The sequence below is a fragment of the Leptinotarsa decemlineata genome, unplaced genomic scaffold (assembly GCF_025532065.1).
Source record: "Leptinotarsa decemlineata unplaced genomic scaffold, Ldec_3_MD MMD2_tig00002974_RagTag_RagTag, whole genome shotgun sequence".
Classification (NCBI taxonomy): domain Eukaryota; kingdom Metazoa; phylum Arthropoda; class Insecta; order Coleoptera; family Chrysomelidae; genus Leptinotarsa; species Leptinotarsa decemlineata.
In genome coordinates this window covers 5,620,145-5,635,830 of record NW_027412578.1, presented here as the reverse complement: position 1 = coordinate 5,635,830, position 15,686 = coordinate 5,620,145, and the positions used below count along the sequence as shown (strand labels likewise).

At 35.9% G+C, this 15,686-nt stretch overlaps 1 protein-coding gene across 6 annotated transcripts in view; it reads right to left on the bottom strand.

Moving 5' to 3' along the window:
* hlk (hulk) overlaps window positions 1-15,686 on the bottom strand; it is a 99,625-nt gene that overhangs the window by 11,939 nt on the left and 72,000 nt on the right. For 4 of the 6 annotated variants that reach the window (XR_012465895.1, XM_074177330.1, XM_074177334.1 and 1 more), the window contains 3 exons: window positions 14,246-14,572; window positions 8,590-8,697; window positions 4,564-5,202 (listed from right to left, as the gene is read on the bottom strand). Coding sequence is in view for 5 of the 6 variants with exons in the window: in XM_074177330.1 (XP_074033431.1) it covers window positions 4,564-5,202; window positions 8,590-8,697; window positions 14,246-14,572 (1,074 nt within the window). In the remaining variant the exon portion in view is untranslated. The remainder of the gene's footprint in view (window positions 1-4,563; window positions 5,203-8,589; window positions 8,698-14,245; window positions 14,573-15,686) is intronic. The other 2 variants (XM_074177332.1, XM_074177333.1) reach the window with 1 other exon arrangement.

Below are 15,686 nucleotides of genomic sequence, written 5' to 3'. Positions count from 1 at the left end.
TTTTTTGCCTTTTTGACACTAGCCCGATGATGAAAATATTCATTTGATTGAGTATTGATCATTACTCCTCTTTTTGATGAAAATATTCATACTTTGAAAATATTTACAACAACAATTATTCAGGCTGAACAACACACCAGCACAGTAGGACTTGGCAACAAACTCCCGGGCTATTCTGCCCTAGCTGGTGAATCATACAAACATTGCGTCAAGAATATGATGTATGCCAGATATCAAGAGTTGACCGAGAAAGAAGACAGTAACTAACTTGTCGACACGTTTTCCGTCTTATTATGTTTTTTTCACTGACAATTATGAGGTTTCATTTGAGGCAACAAACTTTAATTCTTTCTAAAAAGCTTTGCTTGCACTTTCGTATTATTTCAAATCATGACGGAATTTTGGGTATAACTATTTTCCAGGTCTGCAGGTCAGCAAATTGTTCTCAGTAGACATTTCTCTCGTAATCTTGTAGGACAGATATTCTTGCAGGTCAGATCTGCCAGACATAAATCACGACCAGGTTAATTCTTTTCGACAGATAAATTTTCCAACCCCCACCCAAAAGTTTCACAATTCTTAAAAAATTGGAAATACATTTTACAGGTCGGAGAAAATGTTTGCAGGTCGGGTCCCCCAGACATAAATCTCGACCAGGATGATCATTTTCGACAAAAAAAACTCCAATCCTCACCCTTTGAGTATTGAAAAATTCCCCATTCTTCATTAAATTGAAAATAAACCGGCAGAAATTCTGGCAGGTCGGGTCTTCCAGATATGAATCTCGACTAGGTTAATCATTTTCGAATGAAAAAATTTCAACCGCCACCCTTTTAACATGGAAACATTCCACATTCCGTATTAAATTGAAAATAAACCTTGCAGGTCGGCAGAAATTCTTGCAGGTCGTGTCTCCCAGATATGAAAAATGATTAACCTGGTCGAGGTTCATGTCTGGGAGACCCGACCTGCAAGAATTTCTGCCAACCTGCAAGGTTTATTTTCAATTTAATGGGGAATGTGGAATTTTTCCATACTCAATGGGTGGGGGTTGTAATTTTTTTTTGTTGAAAATGATCAACCTGGTCGAAATTCATGTCTGGGAGACCCAACCTGCTAGAATTTCCGTAGACCTGCAAAATTTGTTTCTAATTTTTTGAGAATTGTGACATTTTTGGGTGTGAGTTCTAAATTTTTTCTGTCGAAAATGATTAACCTGGTCGAGATTTATGTCTGGCAGATCCGACCTGCAAGAATTTCTGCCGACCTGTAAGGTTTATTTTCAATTTAATGAGGAATGTGGAATTTTTTTTCCATACTAAAATGGTGGGGGTTGGAATTTTTTTTGTCGAAAATGATCAATCTCTGGGCGAGATTCATGTCTGGGAGCAATAATTTCCTACGACCTGCAAAATGTATTTTCAATTTTTTGAGAATTGTGAAATTATCGAGTGGGGGTTGGAATTTTTTTTGTCGAATATAAATAATCCTGTCAAGATCCATAACTGGCAGACCCGACCTGCAAAAATTTCTGCCGACCTGCAAGGTTTATTTTCAATTTAATGAGGAATGTGGAATTTTTCCATACTCAAAGGGTGGGGGTTGTAATGTTTTTTGTTGAAAATGATTAACCTGGTCGAGATTTCTGTCTGGGGGACTCGACCTGCAAGAATTTCCGCCGACCTGCAAAATGTATTTCCAATTTTTTAAGAATTGTGAAACTTTTGGGTGGGGGTTGGAAATAGGTGACTTCGTAAAAAACTCTAGTTTCTTTATTTTATTCAATATTACGACATAATTTTGATAATTTCTGAACATGATAAACAGACATTTTTTCTGTAAGTTTCCGACTTTGTTGTAATATTTGAAAGCGTTTTGAGTTGAATGATTTGATTTCAGTTGGTTTCGGATTGATAGTTGCAATTTGGTTCACTTTTTTGTGGTAACGCGGTTCAGAACAGTGAGATGTAACCCCCCTTTTCTGTAATAAGAGAGAATGTGTGTTTGTACGTATTATGGGTCCATATGTATATATATTTAGATATAAATGTATGCATAATTAAATAAGGCAAGTGGTGTATGAGTACTTATAGTAGAAAGCATAATTGCTTTTCTGGGTGTTGATCCCTTCATTATTTTTGCGAAATTGATATTTCGACACCTTCTTGGCTAGTATTCTTGAGATATATCTCCGTTTATAGGCAACTAAAAATACATCGGTGACGCACATATTATTGTTTCTTGATGATGCTTGTTTGAAGTGTTCATTCTTACTTATACCTTGCAAACACATCTCCGTTTGTAGGCAACTACAAATACACCGTCGACGCAACGCGCAACTCGTTATTTATAACGCAACACATCGCAGATTACTTTCGACTGGGAGTGTGGCGTCTCCTGTAATCCAAGCTACTTGGAGGTCGGATTCAGCGGATGGTTTGAGGTCGGGAGTCCTGGTGCAGGGTTTCTCACGTCGACCGGGTGTCCACACTAAGCATGGCGTCGATATGGGTGTCCTGGAGGAGTCCGGGACAGCCAGGTCGGCTAAGGAGAGGCGAACCGGGCCAGGGGGGAAACCCAGCAGCCAAAAGTCTCCGCGTCGTGCAGTAGTGGGATCGCGCCTGGGAGTGTGAACCTTGTGTCAGCCCGATCAAAATAGCTAGACCTGGATCTTTTTTGATTTTTTTTCTAGATTGCTTGATAATTTTCAGTGATATTTGGATTACTTTCATATTTTTTGAAGATATTTTTGAATAGATTTATGGATGACACACATATTGAAGTCCACAATCGTTTTTCATTTAGCAGTTTCCATGTGACGTCGATGTATAGTCAGTCCATTAGTTCATGAAACATTTGAAATGATTAATAGGTATAACTTTTTCATTTTCCGGCACTGTTTTTATTATTAATGGCGTTGCTTGAACAATTTCTCTTCAACCAATAAAAGACAAGATGACGCTTACATATAGGTCGGTAAATAGGATGGTAGAATACTTTTACTTTCAAATAGACTGGGATAATTTGTAGTTTCTCACGGATAGATGACGCTAGTGAAAAAAACTGATTATGTACGTATCTAACCATTCAAGAATGTTTTAAAATCATGATTCTGAACCGTGAAGGCCGGTACTGATGTCTGAGGACTTCATACCGCCAATATCTCCTTAGTCATGAACCCATTTGTCCTTCTATGACAAAAATCAGCTAAAAGGGTAAGGGAGCTGGGCTCCAACCTGAATGAAATGAAGACAGTTGGTCAGGAAAGTCAGGTTATCCCATTTGTCCTGACAAACACATGTCAAAAGGATCAGGGAGCTGATCAGGGAACCTGTCTAAACTCAATACGTCAATCGGTGTTTCAATTGTGATAAAACCGACATTGTTCATTGGTTTGAAAAATTTTGGATAGGTAATTCACGATGAAACCAGATTTCAAAAGTGAAGCTAAACTGTAAGTACTTTACTGTTATGTATTGACTGTACAGACTTTGTATATAGTATAAAGGTACATTACAAAGGTACATATAGTTGATTTGAAGTGGATTTATCATTTTCAAACGTTAACTATTGTTTTTATCTTGTAGATGGCACTCATAGGCAAAAATGCGCCAGTAATAACATTGTGAGTGTTTATGATTTTGACAAATTTTTGGTGTGTGAAGGAGTCAACCGACTGAATTTTTACGGTATTTTAATCATCTTTAGGTCATCACCCGAAGATTGTGGATACCAACAATCGAAACGTCGTGAAGTAACTTGGTTTGAAGCCTATTTTAGTTTTTTGATTTATTTTTTTAGTATTTGCTTATTTTATTCTTTTTCATTTCTATTTACTCTGTGGTCATTTTCATTTCGTATATTGTTTATTTTTTTTTTCATTTCAGGTTTTATTGCTTTATATAATTGATATTTTAAGTATTCATTTTAATTGTATTTATTCTTTCATAGATTTGAAATCATAGAAGTATCATATTAGACAATCTCCGGGCTGATAAAAGTCACCATGAAATACTGTCAACCACTTTCAAACAAACGTTAAAACTGCAATTAGTCAATAATGGAAAAATAATTTTATACAGTAAGCGTTTCTTTATAAATGTGTAATGTTTCGAGAAGCTGCGTTTTTTCGTTCTAATTTCACTGCGAAATTTGCATTAATTATAAAGTTGTTGTTTTTTTAACAAGTTTTGAGAACGGAAAGAAGAAGAGCTTTTCGAAAGTAAATCAATCATCGAAATAAGCCGAGTATATAGACAACATTTATCAGTACGACGAAGTTACTGAATGATTGCTTTTTTTTCAGTAGTTTATATTGCAACTTTTATATTGCAACGTTTCAGTTTACCTTTCTCATAGATATTTGCATAATTTTCGGATTGTAGAAAGTTGAGATCCACAAAAAAATCATGAAAACTTTGTTGTGTAGGAGTGCAAAGACACTCTTTGTTCTTCTGAAAATGGCAACCACATTTCTTGGAGATACGTTGAGAAGTGAACTCAAAATGAATACGTCAAATGGAAACAATGGAAAATAAAATAAAATAAACGTACAATACTCACAAAAGAAAACTGCCAGAAACGGAGACTCGTTCAAGAGCCTACTCAACATCCTCTCGTTGACCGACTCGATCTGATCCTCCAGCTCCCTGTTGTCATCGTCTATCAACCATTCCAACACCGACTGCTCATTCTGCAAGTCCCCCTCGAACAACAACGGATTCCCGTTCCGGAAATACACCAGAGCGGGGAACGTTTTGATGCTGTATCTCTTGGCCAGCTGCGGATCTTGTATCCGCACCAGGTGGATCCCGTACACGTCGCATTCGTCGTCCACCTGCTCCAATTCCTCGAGAATCTCCTCGCAGATGTGGCAGTTCTGCTTGTAGAAGTAGACGGCCAGGTACTGCGTGTCTTCCACCATCTTCTCCAGCATGACGCGCGTGATCAGTTCTATCCTGTCTTCGGTCCTCTGTTGGATCAGCCACTGAAGTACCTCCTCCTCTTCTTCGAGATCGCCTTCGAAAACTCCCCCGATGCCGTTTTCGAAGTACATCAGCACCGGGTAGTCTGTCGCTCCGTACTGCTCGGCTATCCTGAGATCTTGAGTTTTGACGAATTTGATGCCGTGTCTTTCGCAATCGTCGTCGATGTTTTCTAGTTCTTCGAGGATTGTGACACACTGCTCGCAGGTGTCGTCATCTGTAGGGAAGAAGTTTGTATCGTTAGAATTTAAGGGTGGAGAAAATGTAGTGAGAGCTACTTGGTATTGCTCGGTATTAAAGCAAGAGGGGCAGTGCGGTGAGAATGCTGGTAGAAATGAAAGAGATTTTTAGTGATTTAATATTTAATTTTGAAGGAAAGGTCAAGTTGAATGATTTCAGATCGACTCGAATCTTTGTTTTATTTCAATGGAAACGAAACCAGACCTGTGTGAACACAGAAACAGTCTAACAGATAGAAATGGTCCTGTCGATAAAGTCGCAACATTGAACTAAACTCGAACATGAGGTTGTAACTATGAACAGTAAAATTATACGCTGAGACTTTTATCACACTTTTGTAATCGAATGGTATTTAAATGGTTCATTTTTATGAACAAAATATATTGTATAGGGTTGCAATTTATTTCTATATATCTATATTGAAGTCTTACGTTTCTGTCATTTCTTCGTGCATATCGGAAAACTTTTTTTGTATTGAGAATGAAGAAAAGTTATATTTTTTCCCCAGAAAAAATTGTCCCATTTTGTAGCTCACAGTACATGAACCGTGTCGATTTCCACTTCTCACAACTTCTAGAAATTTTAAATAAACTTGAACTCCCCATAATTCAATTGTTGTTGACCTCATCTGGTGCCTTTATCCCTTTTGAATCGAAAAATAACGATCTACTGAAAAGATTCATAAAGACCAAAATCGTAGAAAATTTGATTTCATTCAATTTTGTTCATTACAATTTTTGTCGTAAAATTGAAAATAGAGACGACTAATACAATGATTAAATTTTACCCCCTCTTTTCTCGGGTATATATGGAAAAATATCGATTCTAGAAAAAATTTATGAGTGACAAAATGTAGGAAATTTGATTTTAGGTAACTTTGTTTCTACTATTCTTCTCGTAAAATTGAAAATACACGTGATAATACAATGATTAAATTTTACCCCCTCTTTTCTCGGGTATGAATCGGAAAATTCCGATTCTACAAAAAAATCGATGAAAACCAAAATTGTAGAAAATTTGATTAAATAGACAATTTTGTTCATTACAATTTTTTTTCGTAAAATCAAAAATAAACGAGTTCTTTACAAAAAAATCACCCCCCTCTTTTCAAATATTAATCGAAAAATATCGATCATAGGAAAGAAATTGATTGAAACCAAGATTGTAGGATATTAAATTGTGAACTACTTTTGTAATAACTAATTTTGTTTGAAATTTAAAACAAACGAATTATTCAATGAACAAAAATCAACCCTTAATTTCTAGATGGTGAATGATTGACTCGTCAGGTAACCCGGGAACTCAAATTTAGACTACCAGTGCCTCCTCTAAAGAATTTCGAAAAAAAATTGCCTGTGTTGTCAAATCCTAATTTGACTGGGCTATGTCGCCGATTGTCGTTCTGTGATGCCATTGTTTATATACTATTTTTTCATATTCGAGAATTATGTATAACTTTTATCTAAATTTGGTGTATATACATTACTATTACTATATAGACGTCATAGTCGATAATGTTCATTCCGTGAGAGCCGAAATGAACATAAAATTTCATGTTTTTCTCAAATTTCTGAAGGATTTATAGTGTGGGACAGTCTCACAAAATCAAAGTTTGGCATACTAATTTAACTCATTGGAGCTTTGTTTATTCGAATGATACGAGTTTCAAGGAGTATTTTGAGAATTATGTAGACAAAAATATTATTAAACTTTTCTATTTTTCTGCACACAAAAATCTTTTCATTTCTCACTGCCATCAGCTAAAGGTCAAAATATACTCAAACAAATCAGATAATGAAATATAATGAAAAAAGAAACAAGTGATTTTTAAAACACGAGTCCTTCTTCGCTCAGTGGTTCCTATTCACATAAAAGTATCATGCGTAAGGGAGTATGGGAACTTCATAGCAAGCAATTTTGGGATAACATGAATTTTTTTCCAGTGAAAACAGAAAATACAAAGGAAACAACGTAGTTTTTACTAATTGTAAAAGTGGTGTACCACAAAGTTCGGTTTTGGTTCCACTTTTCTATTTACTTTATGTTGACAACATTGATATGTGATCACTTATCATTCGCAGATAATCTTAAAATATTGTATTAAGGAAAAAATAAAATGTAATAGAAAAATATACAAATGGTGATATGAAAATGGTTAAATGACCTCAATGGGACGGTAACCTGGTGGGTTATGTGGTTGATGTGGATGGTTTGCTCCACTCACTCAATCAACCTATGTGTAAACCGGTGGTGTGAACCGCAAGGCCGGACGATCGATTTTCACTTTCTATCGTCCAACCCATGTTAGGAATCACACGTTTATAGGTTCGATCTTGTTAGTCCTCAGCTCGCACAAGTTTCGATTGTTAAGAGTTGTCGTTCGTAGGAGGGCGACAGCTGGTTGAAAGAAAAACAGATTTTAACAGAATTCAACTCAGAAAAAACATTGAAAAAAATATACAAACTGATTATTAAAATTATGAATAGATCAATCAACCAAGTTGAAAATTATAAATATTCGGGCCTGATGATTGACAAAGATTTAAATTATGGAAGTTATTTAAATGAAATCAAATACTCAATTATAAAGGCTGGTGGGGGCAATCAAAAGATGAAGTAATGAAGAAGTAAATGGAGAAAGAAAGGCATGAGTAAAAGATATCGTCGACCCTACATACTTAGGCTTGTCCTTCAAGGACAGATGAGTCCAGCAACGCATTTGTGGTTCAGATTAGCAGCACTGATGAGACATATGACGGCTCGAAACAGTGCTGTATGGTGTTGAATCATGAATGCGTTGCGTTTGGGCTCTAATTTTCAAAGAATGTCTTATCAGAAATGACCTAACCATATGGATTATCAGAATCTCATGATGTAATCGTTCGTGAAATATTCATATTCATATTATTTTATATTGTTTTGTTTCAACATTGTTTAGTGTCTTTATGTTTGCAAGGAGCTCAATTGCCTCATATTTCAGTGCCCTTATATTAAAAAACCTAATTGTCGTTTAGGTTCTTCAATTTTCAAAATTTTCCCAAAATTGCTTGTCAATTAGGTGGAGTAGTTTCAACATACATGTACTAAAAATATTTCCACACATGCTTCGTAATATTAATATTAAAATCGAATTCAATTAATAGATACTTCAGAAAGGACGATTGAAAATTCGGATGATATAATCACGTCGATCGTTGATCTTACAAAAGTCATGAAAACTTTCTCACAGAATGTTTGAAGCGAAGTCTTTTGACATGAAATATTTAAAAAGTTTATGTGTTTCATATTTTTTTTCTTATAGTGTTCGACACATGTATGTTAGTACCACCTACTAAACTACCACTACGGGGTCACTAGGTAGTACCGTCGACTCTCGTCTCGTTATCTTCCTCGGACCCTTTCTTCGGAACCTTCCTAGTACGCTGTTGTTGATCCTGTTGTTCACTGCACATTTCGCACAATGTCTTGTTCCCTGAGTACATCGATAGAGTTTCTCGAATAAATCAGTATGTTAGCTAGGCTGAGCTGCGAGTTTGACTGTTAGATTTTGGAAATATATTTGTTGAACCTCAAAATATTGAACTATTTGTCTATTTCGTCGACTATCATGCAATAACATTTTACCTATTTTTAGACAGTCTTACAGTCTAAGATCCCGACTCGAGTCCACCATCTCATACCAAGTTTTCCAATAAAATTAGCATTTTACTCAATATAACGCATTAATAGGCAAGTCCTGATTGAGAACGCAGGTCTATATTCTTCCATAATCATTTTTAGTTGAGAATTATTGTGTCAAATTTCTTCGATAGTACACCCATCAAGTATCCGGATAGATTAGATATCTTTTCAACACGATTTGATCTACACTCTACACAAACTTTATTTGATAAATATAATCACATGTTTCGCTAGCACAGTAGCTTTCTCAAGTGTATGAATACTTCATATTGTTCTTACATTAATATTTATATACTACACGTACCGTAATTGAGACTACCTGAACCTCTACCTAAGGTACCTGTTGAATTATGATTACCTAAAACATATAACCTCACATCTACATCAATAATAATTCTTTCTCGGATTTTAAGAAAACAAGTTCAATAATGGTGATCTATTCAAATCTAGTTGATCATTTATTAGAATGTTTGAATTTTTGAGTTTATTATTTTCCATTGCTTCCAAATGATTCAGTTTCAAACTTTTATTTTCTATGTGCAAAATTTCGAACGCTTTGTCAAAGGAATGATTTTCTTCTAGGAGAAGATTTGAATATGTTGAATTTGTTTTCTTATTTACATAGCTCCTATGATGTTCCTGGATTCGATTCCTAAATGTTCTGCCAGTTTGACCAATATATACCTTAGGGCACGTTCCACACTTCAATTTATATACTCCTGATTTCTTCTTATACAGGCACGTGGCACGAATACAATGGTTCACAAGTGTCACTAATTTCACCAAAATCGCTTGTGAGTGGAGATGCATACATCCTCTTCTATGAAGAGGAGGAAATGATTTCGCACCTTTGAGCATTTTGAAAAGTTATTTTTGAACTGTTGATTTTAATGTTATAATGAATTATATGTTATTGTACTTTATGTAAAAAAAATATTAGCTGATGAAAAAAACAATAAAACTGATATGTGAAGAAGCTACTACAGGAATTTGTACATCTTCACAACAGAAAAATTTACAGTGTCCATTAACTGGTTTCATTACTATTATTTTCTATAGTTATTGTTAAAAAGCAAATTCATGGCAAGAAAATTTGTTTCTTTGAAGTATTCACTACTATAATTGTAAATTATGTCATTATCAATATTATTTACACCAAAACAGGTTCTAGAAGTCATTGTGGATTTGTTATTTTCATCACACATATATATCTTTTATAACTGTAACAGATATCTCCAAATTTCATATGTTCCTTTGTATCGCCATGATCTTTTTTGCAGTTTTTGATACTTTGGATCGCGACAACCTTAAAACTTGTATACTTTTACTGAGGCAACCCTGTACTGTGTGTTCGTAATAAATTCACCCAAATTTTGATGCTAGAAAAGTTAATGAGGTTAAATGTAGAAATATTGTAAATGGATGATATTAATTTAAGAAATAGCTCTTTTTTACATGCTTTATGTTAGCTTCACCTGTATGTACGTATGTATGTTTTTTTGCTTGTAAATCCCAAGCTCGGGATCTGTATTGACAGAATTATCGACATCATTATTGCTTGATCTATTCGCGGGCAGGTGGCGCTGTACGTAACCTTGATATTTATTGATCTATTCGCGAACAGATGGCGCTGTACGCAACCTGCTTGATCTATTCGCGGGCAGATGGCGCTGTACGTAACTTCCTTGATAGGTTGTTCAAAAAAAATCAAAGTGAAAGATGGATTTTTAGAATAATAAGTGTTAGCGAAATTTTGTACTACAAAAAATATTTTTAACATTTCAGTTTGATGTTCTTTAAAAGCGTGTTTTTTAGCTTTTTAAAACTATATTCATTTCATTTAAACATTATTCTGTATGAAAGTCGGGATCTCACACTATTATAAATTATGTATAAAGAAACGGTTTAGTAAGATATATAATGTTTTTTTTTTTGTTGACGGAATCAATTGAAGTTGTTGGTAGTGATGGGATAACAACTCAAACCCAACATTGAATTTAGCGTAGACAAAAAGACACAATCGTTAAAACGTCATAAGAAGGATTGAATCGAGTCACAGCTCACGAAACCACTGAGGTTGAGAATGTTTTTAGCACTCATGATAAATTTAATCGAAACTTAAAAAATATTTTAAGGTTCTGAAATTGAGATCGACTGAGAGCGATTTTGGGTTCTCACTGTTTTGTTTAGCATGTCGTAGTCTAACAGAAAATATGTTTCAATGTTTCTAAAATTAAAATTTGCATGTAAAATATTTCATACTATTTGGAACACAAAATGGAATGTAACAAGGTTTGGAAGTTTTATGCAATTTATATTTTTTTGTATTCACAAATTCACAAAGAATTTTCACAAAAAGTTCCCGAACACCCTCAAAATTGAATATTATCTTTGAAATTTGGGAAAAAATAAGGCAAAACTATTGAAATATTAAAGAATGCTTGAACAATTTTGTGGTTCATTGGAGCAAATTTTTCGTGTATTTGTGAAAAATTGAAGTGGTTACCTCGGTTACCACTGTGGATTTTTGTATGTCCCGTTTTCAAATATTGAGGAAAAGCAGATTTTACCTAATACCTCCGAATGGAAATACTGGAAATATTTATTTACTGATTTTCTTCAACAATTATTACAAATATCTCATGTGTAAACTGAAAGTTGATTTCAGTACATTGTAAATATCATCACCAAAATGTATTTAGTACTAGATCTCTATCATTCGATAACTTGACTTTCATGCAGTATTTGAAAAAAATATCCTTTTGAATATTTCGGAATGAAATGGAAATCATAATCCACCTTCGAACACGGAGAATTCTATGGAGAGTTCGTTGAATTGAAGAGAAACAAAAATGAATTAAAGTATCAAAATTACCTAAAATATAATTTTAGTGAACTTTATAAAATTGATGATACCGATGATTTTTCACATAGTTGCTAGTCGTATAGAGCTAGTCTGGCGTGGAACTATACAACACCCAGTTGGTTGGCAGCAACGGTGGTATACATACCTTAAGTGGGTCGGAAAGACCCACACCCTAAATCAGTACGACAAATCAGCCTTACATCCTTCCTGTTGAAAGGACTTGAGAGGATACTGGACGGACACATCAGGAGGGTGGCATTATATGCTTCCCCAATGAATAACCACCAGTATGCTTATCAAACCGGCAAATCGACAGATTTAGCATGAAACAGGCTTGAAGAGAAAACTCTCCCAATCCCTTGACAACAAGGAGATTGCGGCGGTTGCTGTATTTCTCGATATTGAAGGAGCATTTTACAATGAACTACCTAAATCAATAGGATCGTCTCTGGCTAGGAACGGTATAGAATCGACCATAACTGGATCTATGCCATGCTGGTAAACAGAATTGCATCTACGACTCTTTAAGGCGAGGTCATTAGGTTCAGGGTCACCAAGGGCTGCCCTCAAAGTGGAGTACTATCTTCCCTTCTGTGTTCGCTCCTTATGGATAGTCTGCTTGATGCCCTCAACAGAAGAAAAGTAGATCTGCAAGCTTATGCATATGACCGTGTCATCTTGGCAAGGTCCACGCCGGGAAGCGTTGGTGTCTGAGGGAGCAGATGTCTATCAACCCCAGAAAAACTGTGATAATCCAGGAGGAGAAAATTGGACGATCTAACGCCACTTTCCTTCAACGGTAAGGTCATTCCATTTGGAACGGAGGTTGAATATCTTGGCATTGTCCTTGGCCCAGGCGAAGCTCTCTGGCTTACAGAGACAGGCTTGTCTGGCCATCAGAGGTGACATCAGTACCACACCGTCAGCGGTCATGGAGATCCTACTAGATATACCTCCTCTCTACATTTTTCTCGAGAGAGGCTAGATGGACTTCATACAGACTTGTGCACATTGCCAATTGCACAAATCAATTTAATGCAGAGTGCAACAGACTGTTGGTTGACAGTGGAAGTCACAGCGTTCTGGAATAGATCTCTGACTTCATGCTCCAACTGTCAACTACGAACTGCCTTATAAAGTACTGTTCCCGAGTAGAGAGGATTGGTTCCTCCGGGAGAAGGAAATATTAAGAGCAGATAGTTGTTGGTTTACAGATGGATCAAAAACACCTTCCGGTTCTGGTGCAGGTGTTTTTAGTCGCAGACCCAGGACAGAGATATCTATTTGCCTATGCGACTGTATTTCAAGCGGAAATTTACGCTATTGAATTGTGTAGGGAGAGATTGGAAGAATCCAACCTCATACACAAGTTAATAAAAATATTCTCGGACAGTCAAGCGGCGTTGGAAGCTCTTGGCTCTAGCGACTCTCCTCGATAGAAAGACTTAACAGATTGTCTCTGGTTTGGATTCCTGGCCATACTGGCCTGAAAAGCAATGAGGTTGCTGACTCCCTTGCAAAGAAGGGTGCTGCAAGCAGCTTCATCGGACCAGAACCTGTCATTGGCATCGCTTCAGGCTTTGCCAAACAAAGATTGAACACCTTGATGACAAGAAGATGTATGTACTTCTTAGCAGAGTCTTCCAGCATTGGATCACTCCAAGGTGTTTATTCACCTTTCAAAGCTTGATACCAAACAGTTGATGAACTACGGTATGGATGAACTACGATTTGTAACAAGCCTTCTTATAGGTTCACTGTCATTTGAATCATCACATGCAGAGGCTCGCACTGTCGGAAAACAGTGTGTGTCTGTCGCCTCTGTTCGGAAAATGATGAAACAGCAGAGCATATACCTTTTGCCTGCCCCGCTGGGGACCGAATCAGGTTTACCACTGACCATACAAACTAACCGGCTTCGTTAAGGAGCGGGGTTTATTTGGTCGAATGTGAATAGGCGTGTGCCACAATAAACCCTTGCGGGCTGCGGGAAAGGGTCGAATAGATCCACTCACTTTGGACCTAACCTAACCTAACCTAGTCGTGAAGGGTTGAACACATCCTAAAGATGATATAAATCGATTTTGTTGATTTTTATCAATGTACCACAAAACGTTTTCAATATTTCTCATTTGATTATGATAATACGAGTAATTCTGACAGAGACGAAAATAATCCACGACTTGACAAGCCTGGTCTTAGTATTCATGGTATTAGTTATCATTAATTTACTATCGAAAATAAACTAACCCGGTCTTCGTTCGGTTGTACCCATTTTATAATTTTTACCCAATGATAATTTATACAAATCACCATTTTAGACATTCAGAACGTCTTCAACTTCGTACTAGCTCTTCAACGAATTACAAAGCATTTCAATCGAGATAGTGGAGTGAGAATTTCGAAAACGAGTGAGAAAACTTCGTCGCCCAGCCCATCTCAGATATTATTTTGATTTTTCCGCGATACTCACAAAAATACACGGCCAAAGCTTCTTCGTTATCTATCAACGTGATCAATTCACTCCCCTCTCTGGCTTCTATAACGTCTCCAGAAGGATCCTTCTGCGTTAGTAACCACTGGAGTATCTGATGTTCGTCAAACAAATCTCCGGCATAAATTACCGGCTCCTTCGACCCGATCTTGAAAAAGAGAATGGCCGGCAGAGCGAATACTCCCAGTTCTTTCGCCATCTGCTTGTCTTCGATCTTGACGAAGTTGATGCCGGCCGAATCCGCCTCGTCGTCGATGTGTTCCACTTCGGCCAGGACCCTGGGGCATTGTTTGCAGTCGCTGCTGTCTGAAACAAATCATTTGGAGGAGATGTCTCATATTTGTTTATGGATTATTGACAGGCATGGAAGTGATGTATGATGATGTACGAATGATTTTTTCATATTTGTTGATAGAATTGTCCATAGTATCACCTGGATTGAATCATCAGTTATGAATAGTTATGAAGCAAGACAGTGAAGTTCGCGATAAGCAACGACCTAACTTAGATTATAAACGAGTCAACAAGCAATTTTGACCAGACTGGGCTGAACAACCATACCGAAACTTATTCAATTTCTATAATATTAGGAGCAAGTTTGAGAAGAATAAAAAAATTGAACAGAATTTGGTGAATTTCATGATATTCGGTTTATTTGTGTAAATTATGCTAGATATAGGTGATTCCACTCTAGTTTCTGTGTTTCTGAAATATTTGTATCAAATTTGAGAACATTACAGAATTGAAGAAAATTTCGAATACTTGTTTTATCCTGTGTATAATCGTGTTGATTATATGAGAATTGTACAGCTTCTTTGAATTATTTAAAACAAATTTGGTATGAGGGTCACAAAATTGGAAACAATTGAGAAAATTCATAACTTTGGCTTTAATACTGTGAATGATAAGAGAAAAACGATATTATACTCTAGTAGAAACGAATTTTAGAAGAATATCGTGGAATATCGTGGAATATAGTGTGGTAAAATAGATTAACAGGGTTTCTCAGTCAAAAAATCTGCTTTACTTAGCCAAGCTTTCGCTTCTAATGGGAAGCTTCTTCAGGGCAGTAAAACTGAGCGAAAAACAATAAATTGAACATATAAATTGACGAGAAAGTTATACATGTATAGGAATTTTTATAACTTTCTCGTCAATTTATATGTTCAATTTATTGTTTTTCGCTCATTTTTACTGTAAGTATGATTTGTAATGTTATTCAATGGCTCAACTCATTAAATTATAGGCCCTGAAGAAGCTTCCCATTAGAAGTGAAAGCTTTATAAAGGCTAAGTAAAGCAGAGTTTGATTTTTGATTTACCGTACATTTCTCCAGTCGCTAAGATTATCCACTTTTATCCACTTTATATATATATATATATATATATATATATATATATATATATATATATATATATAT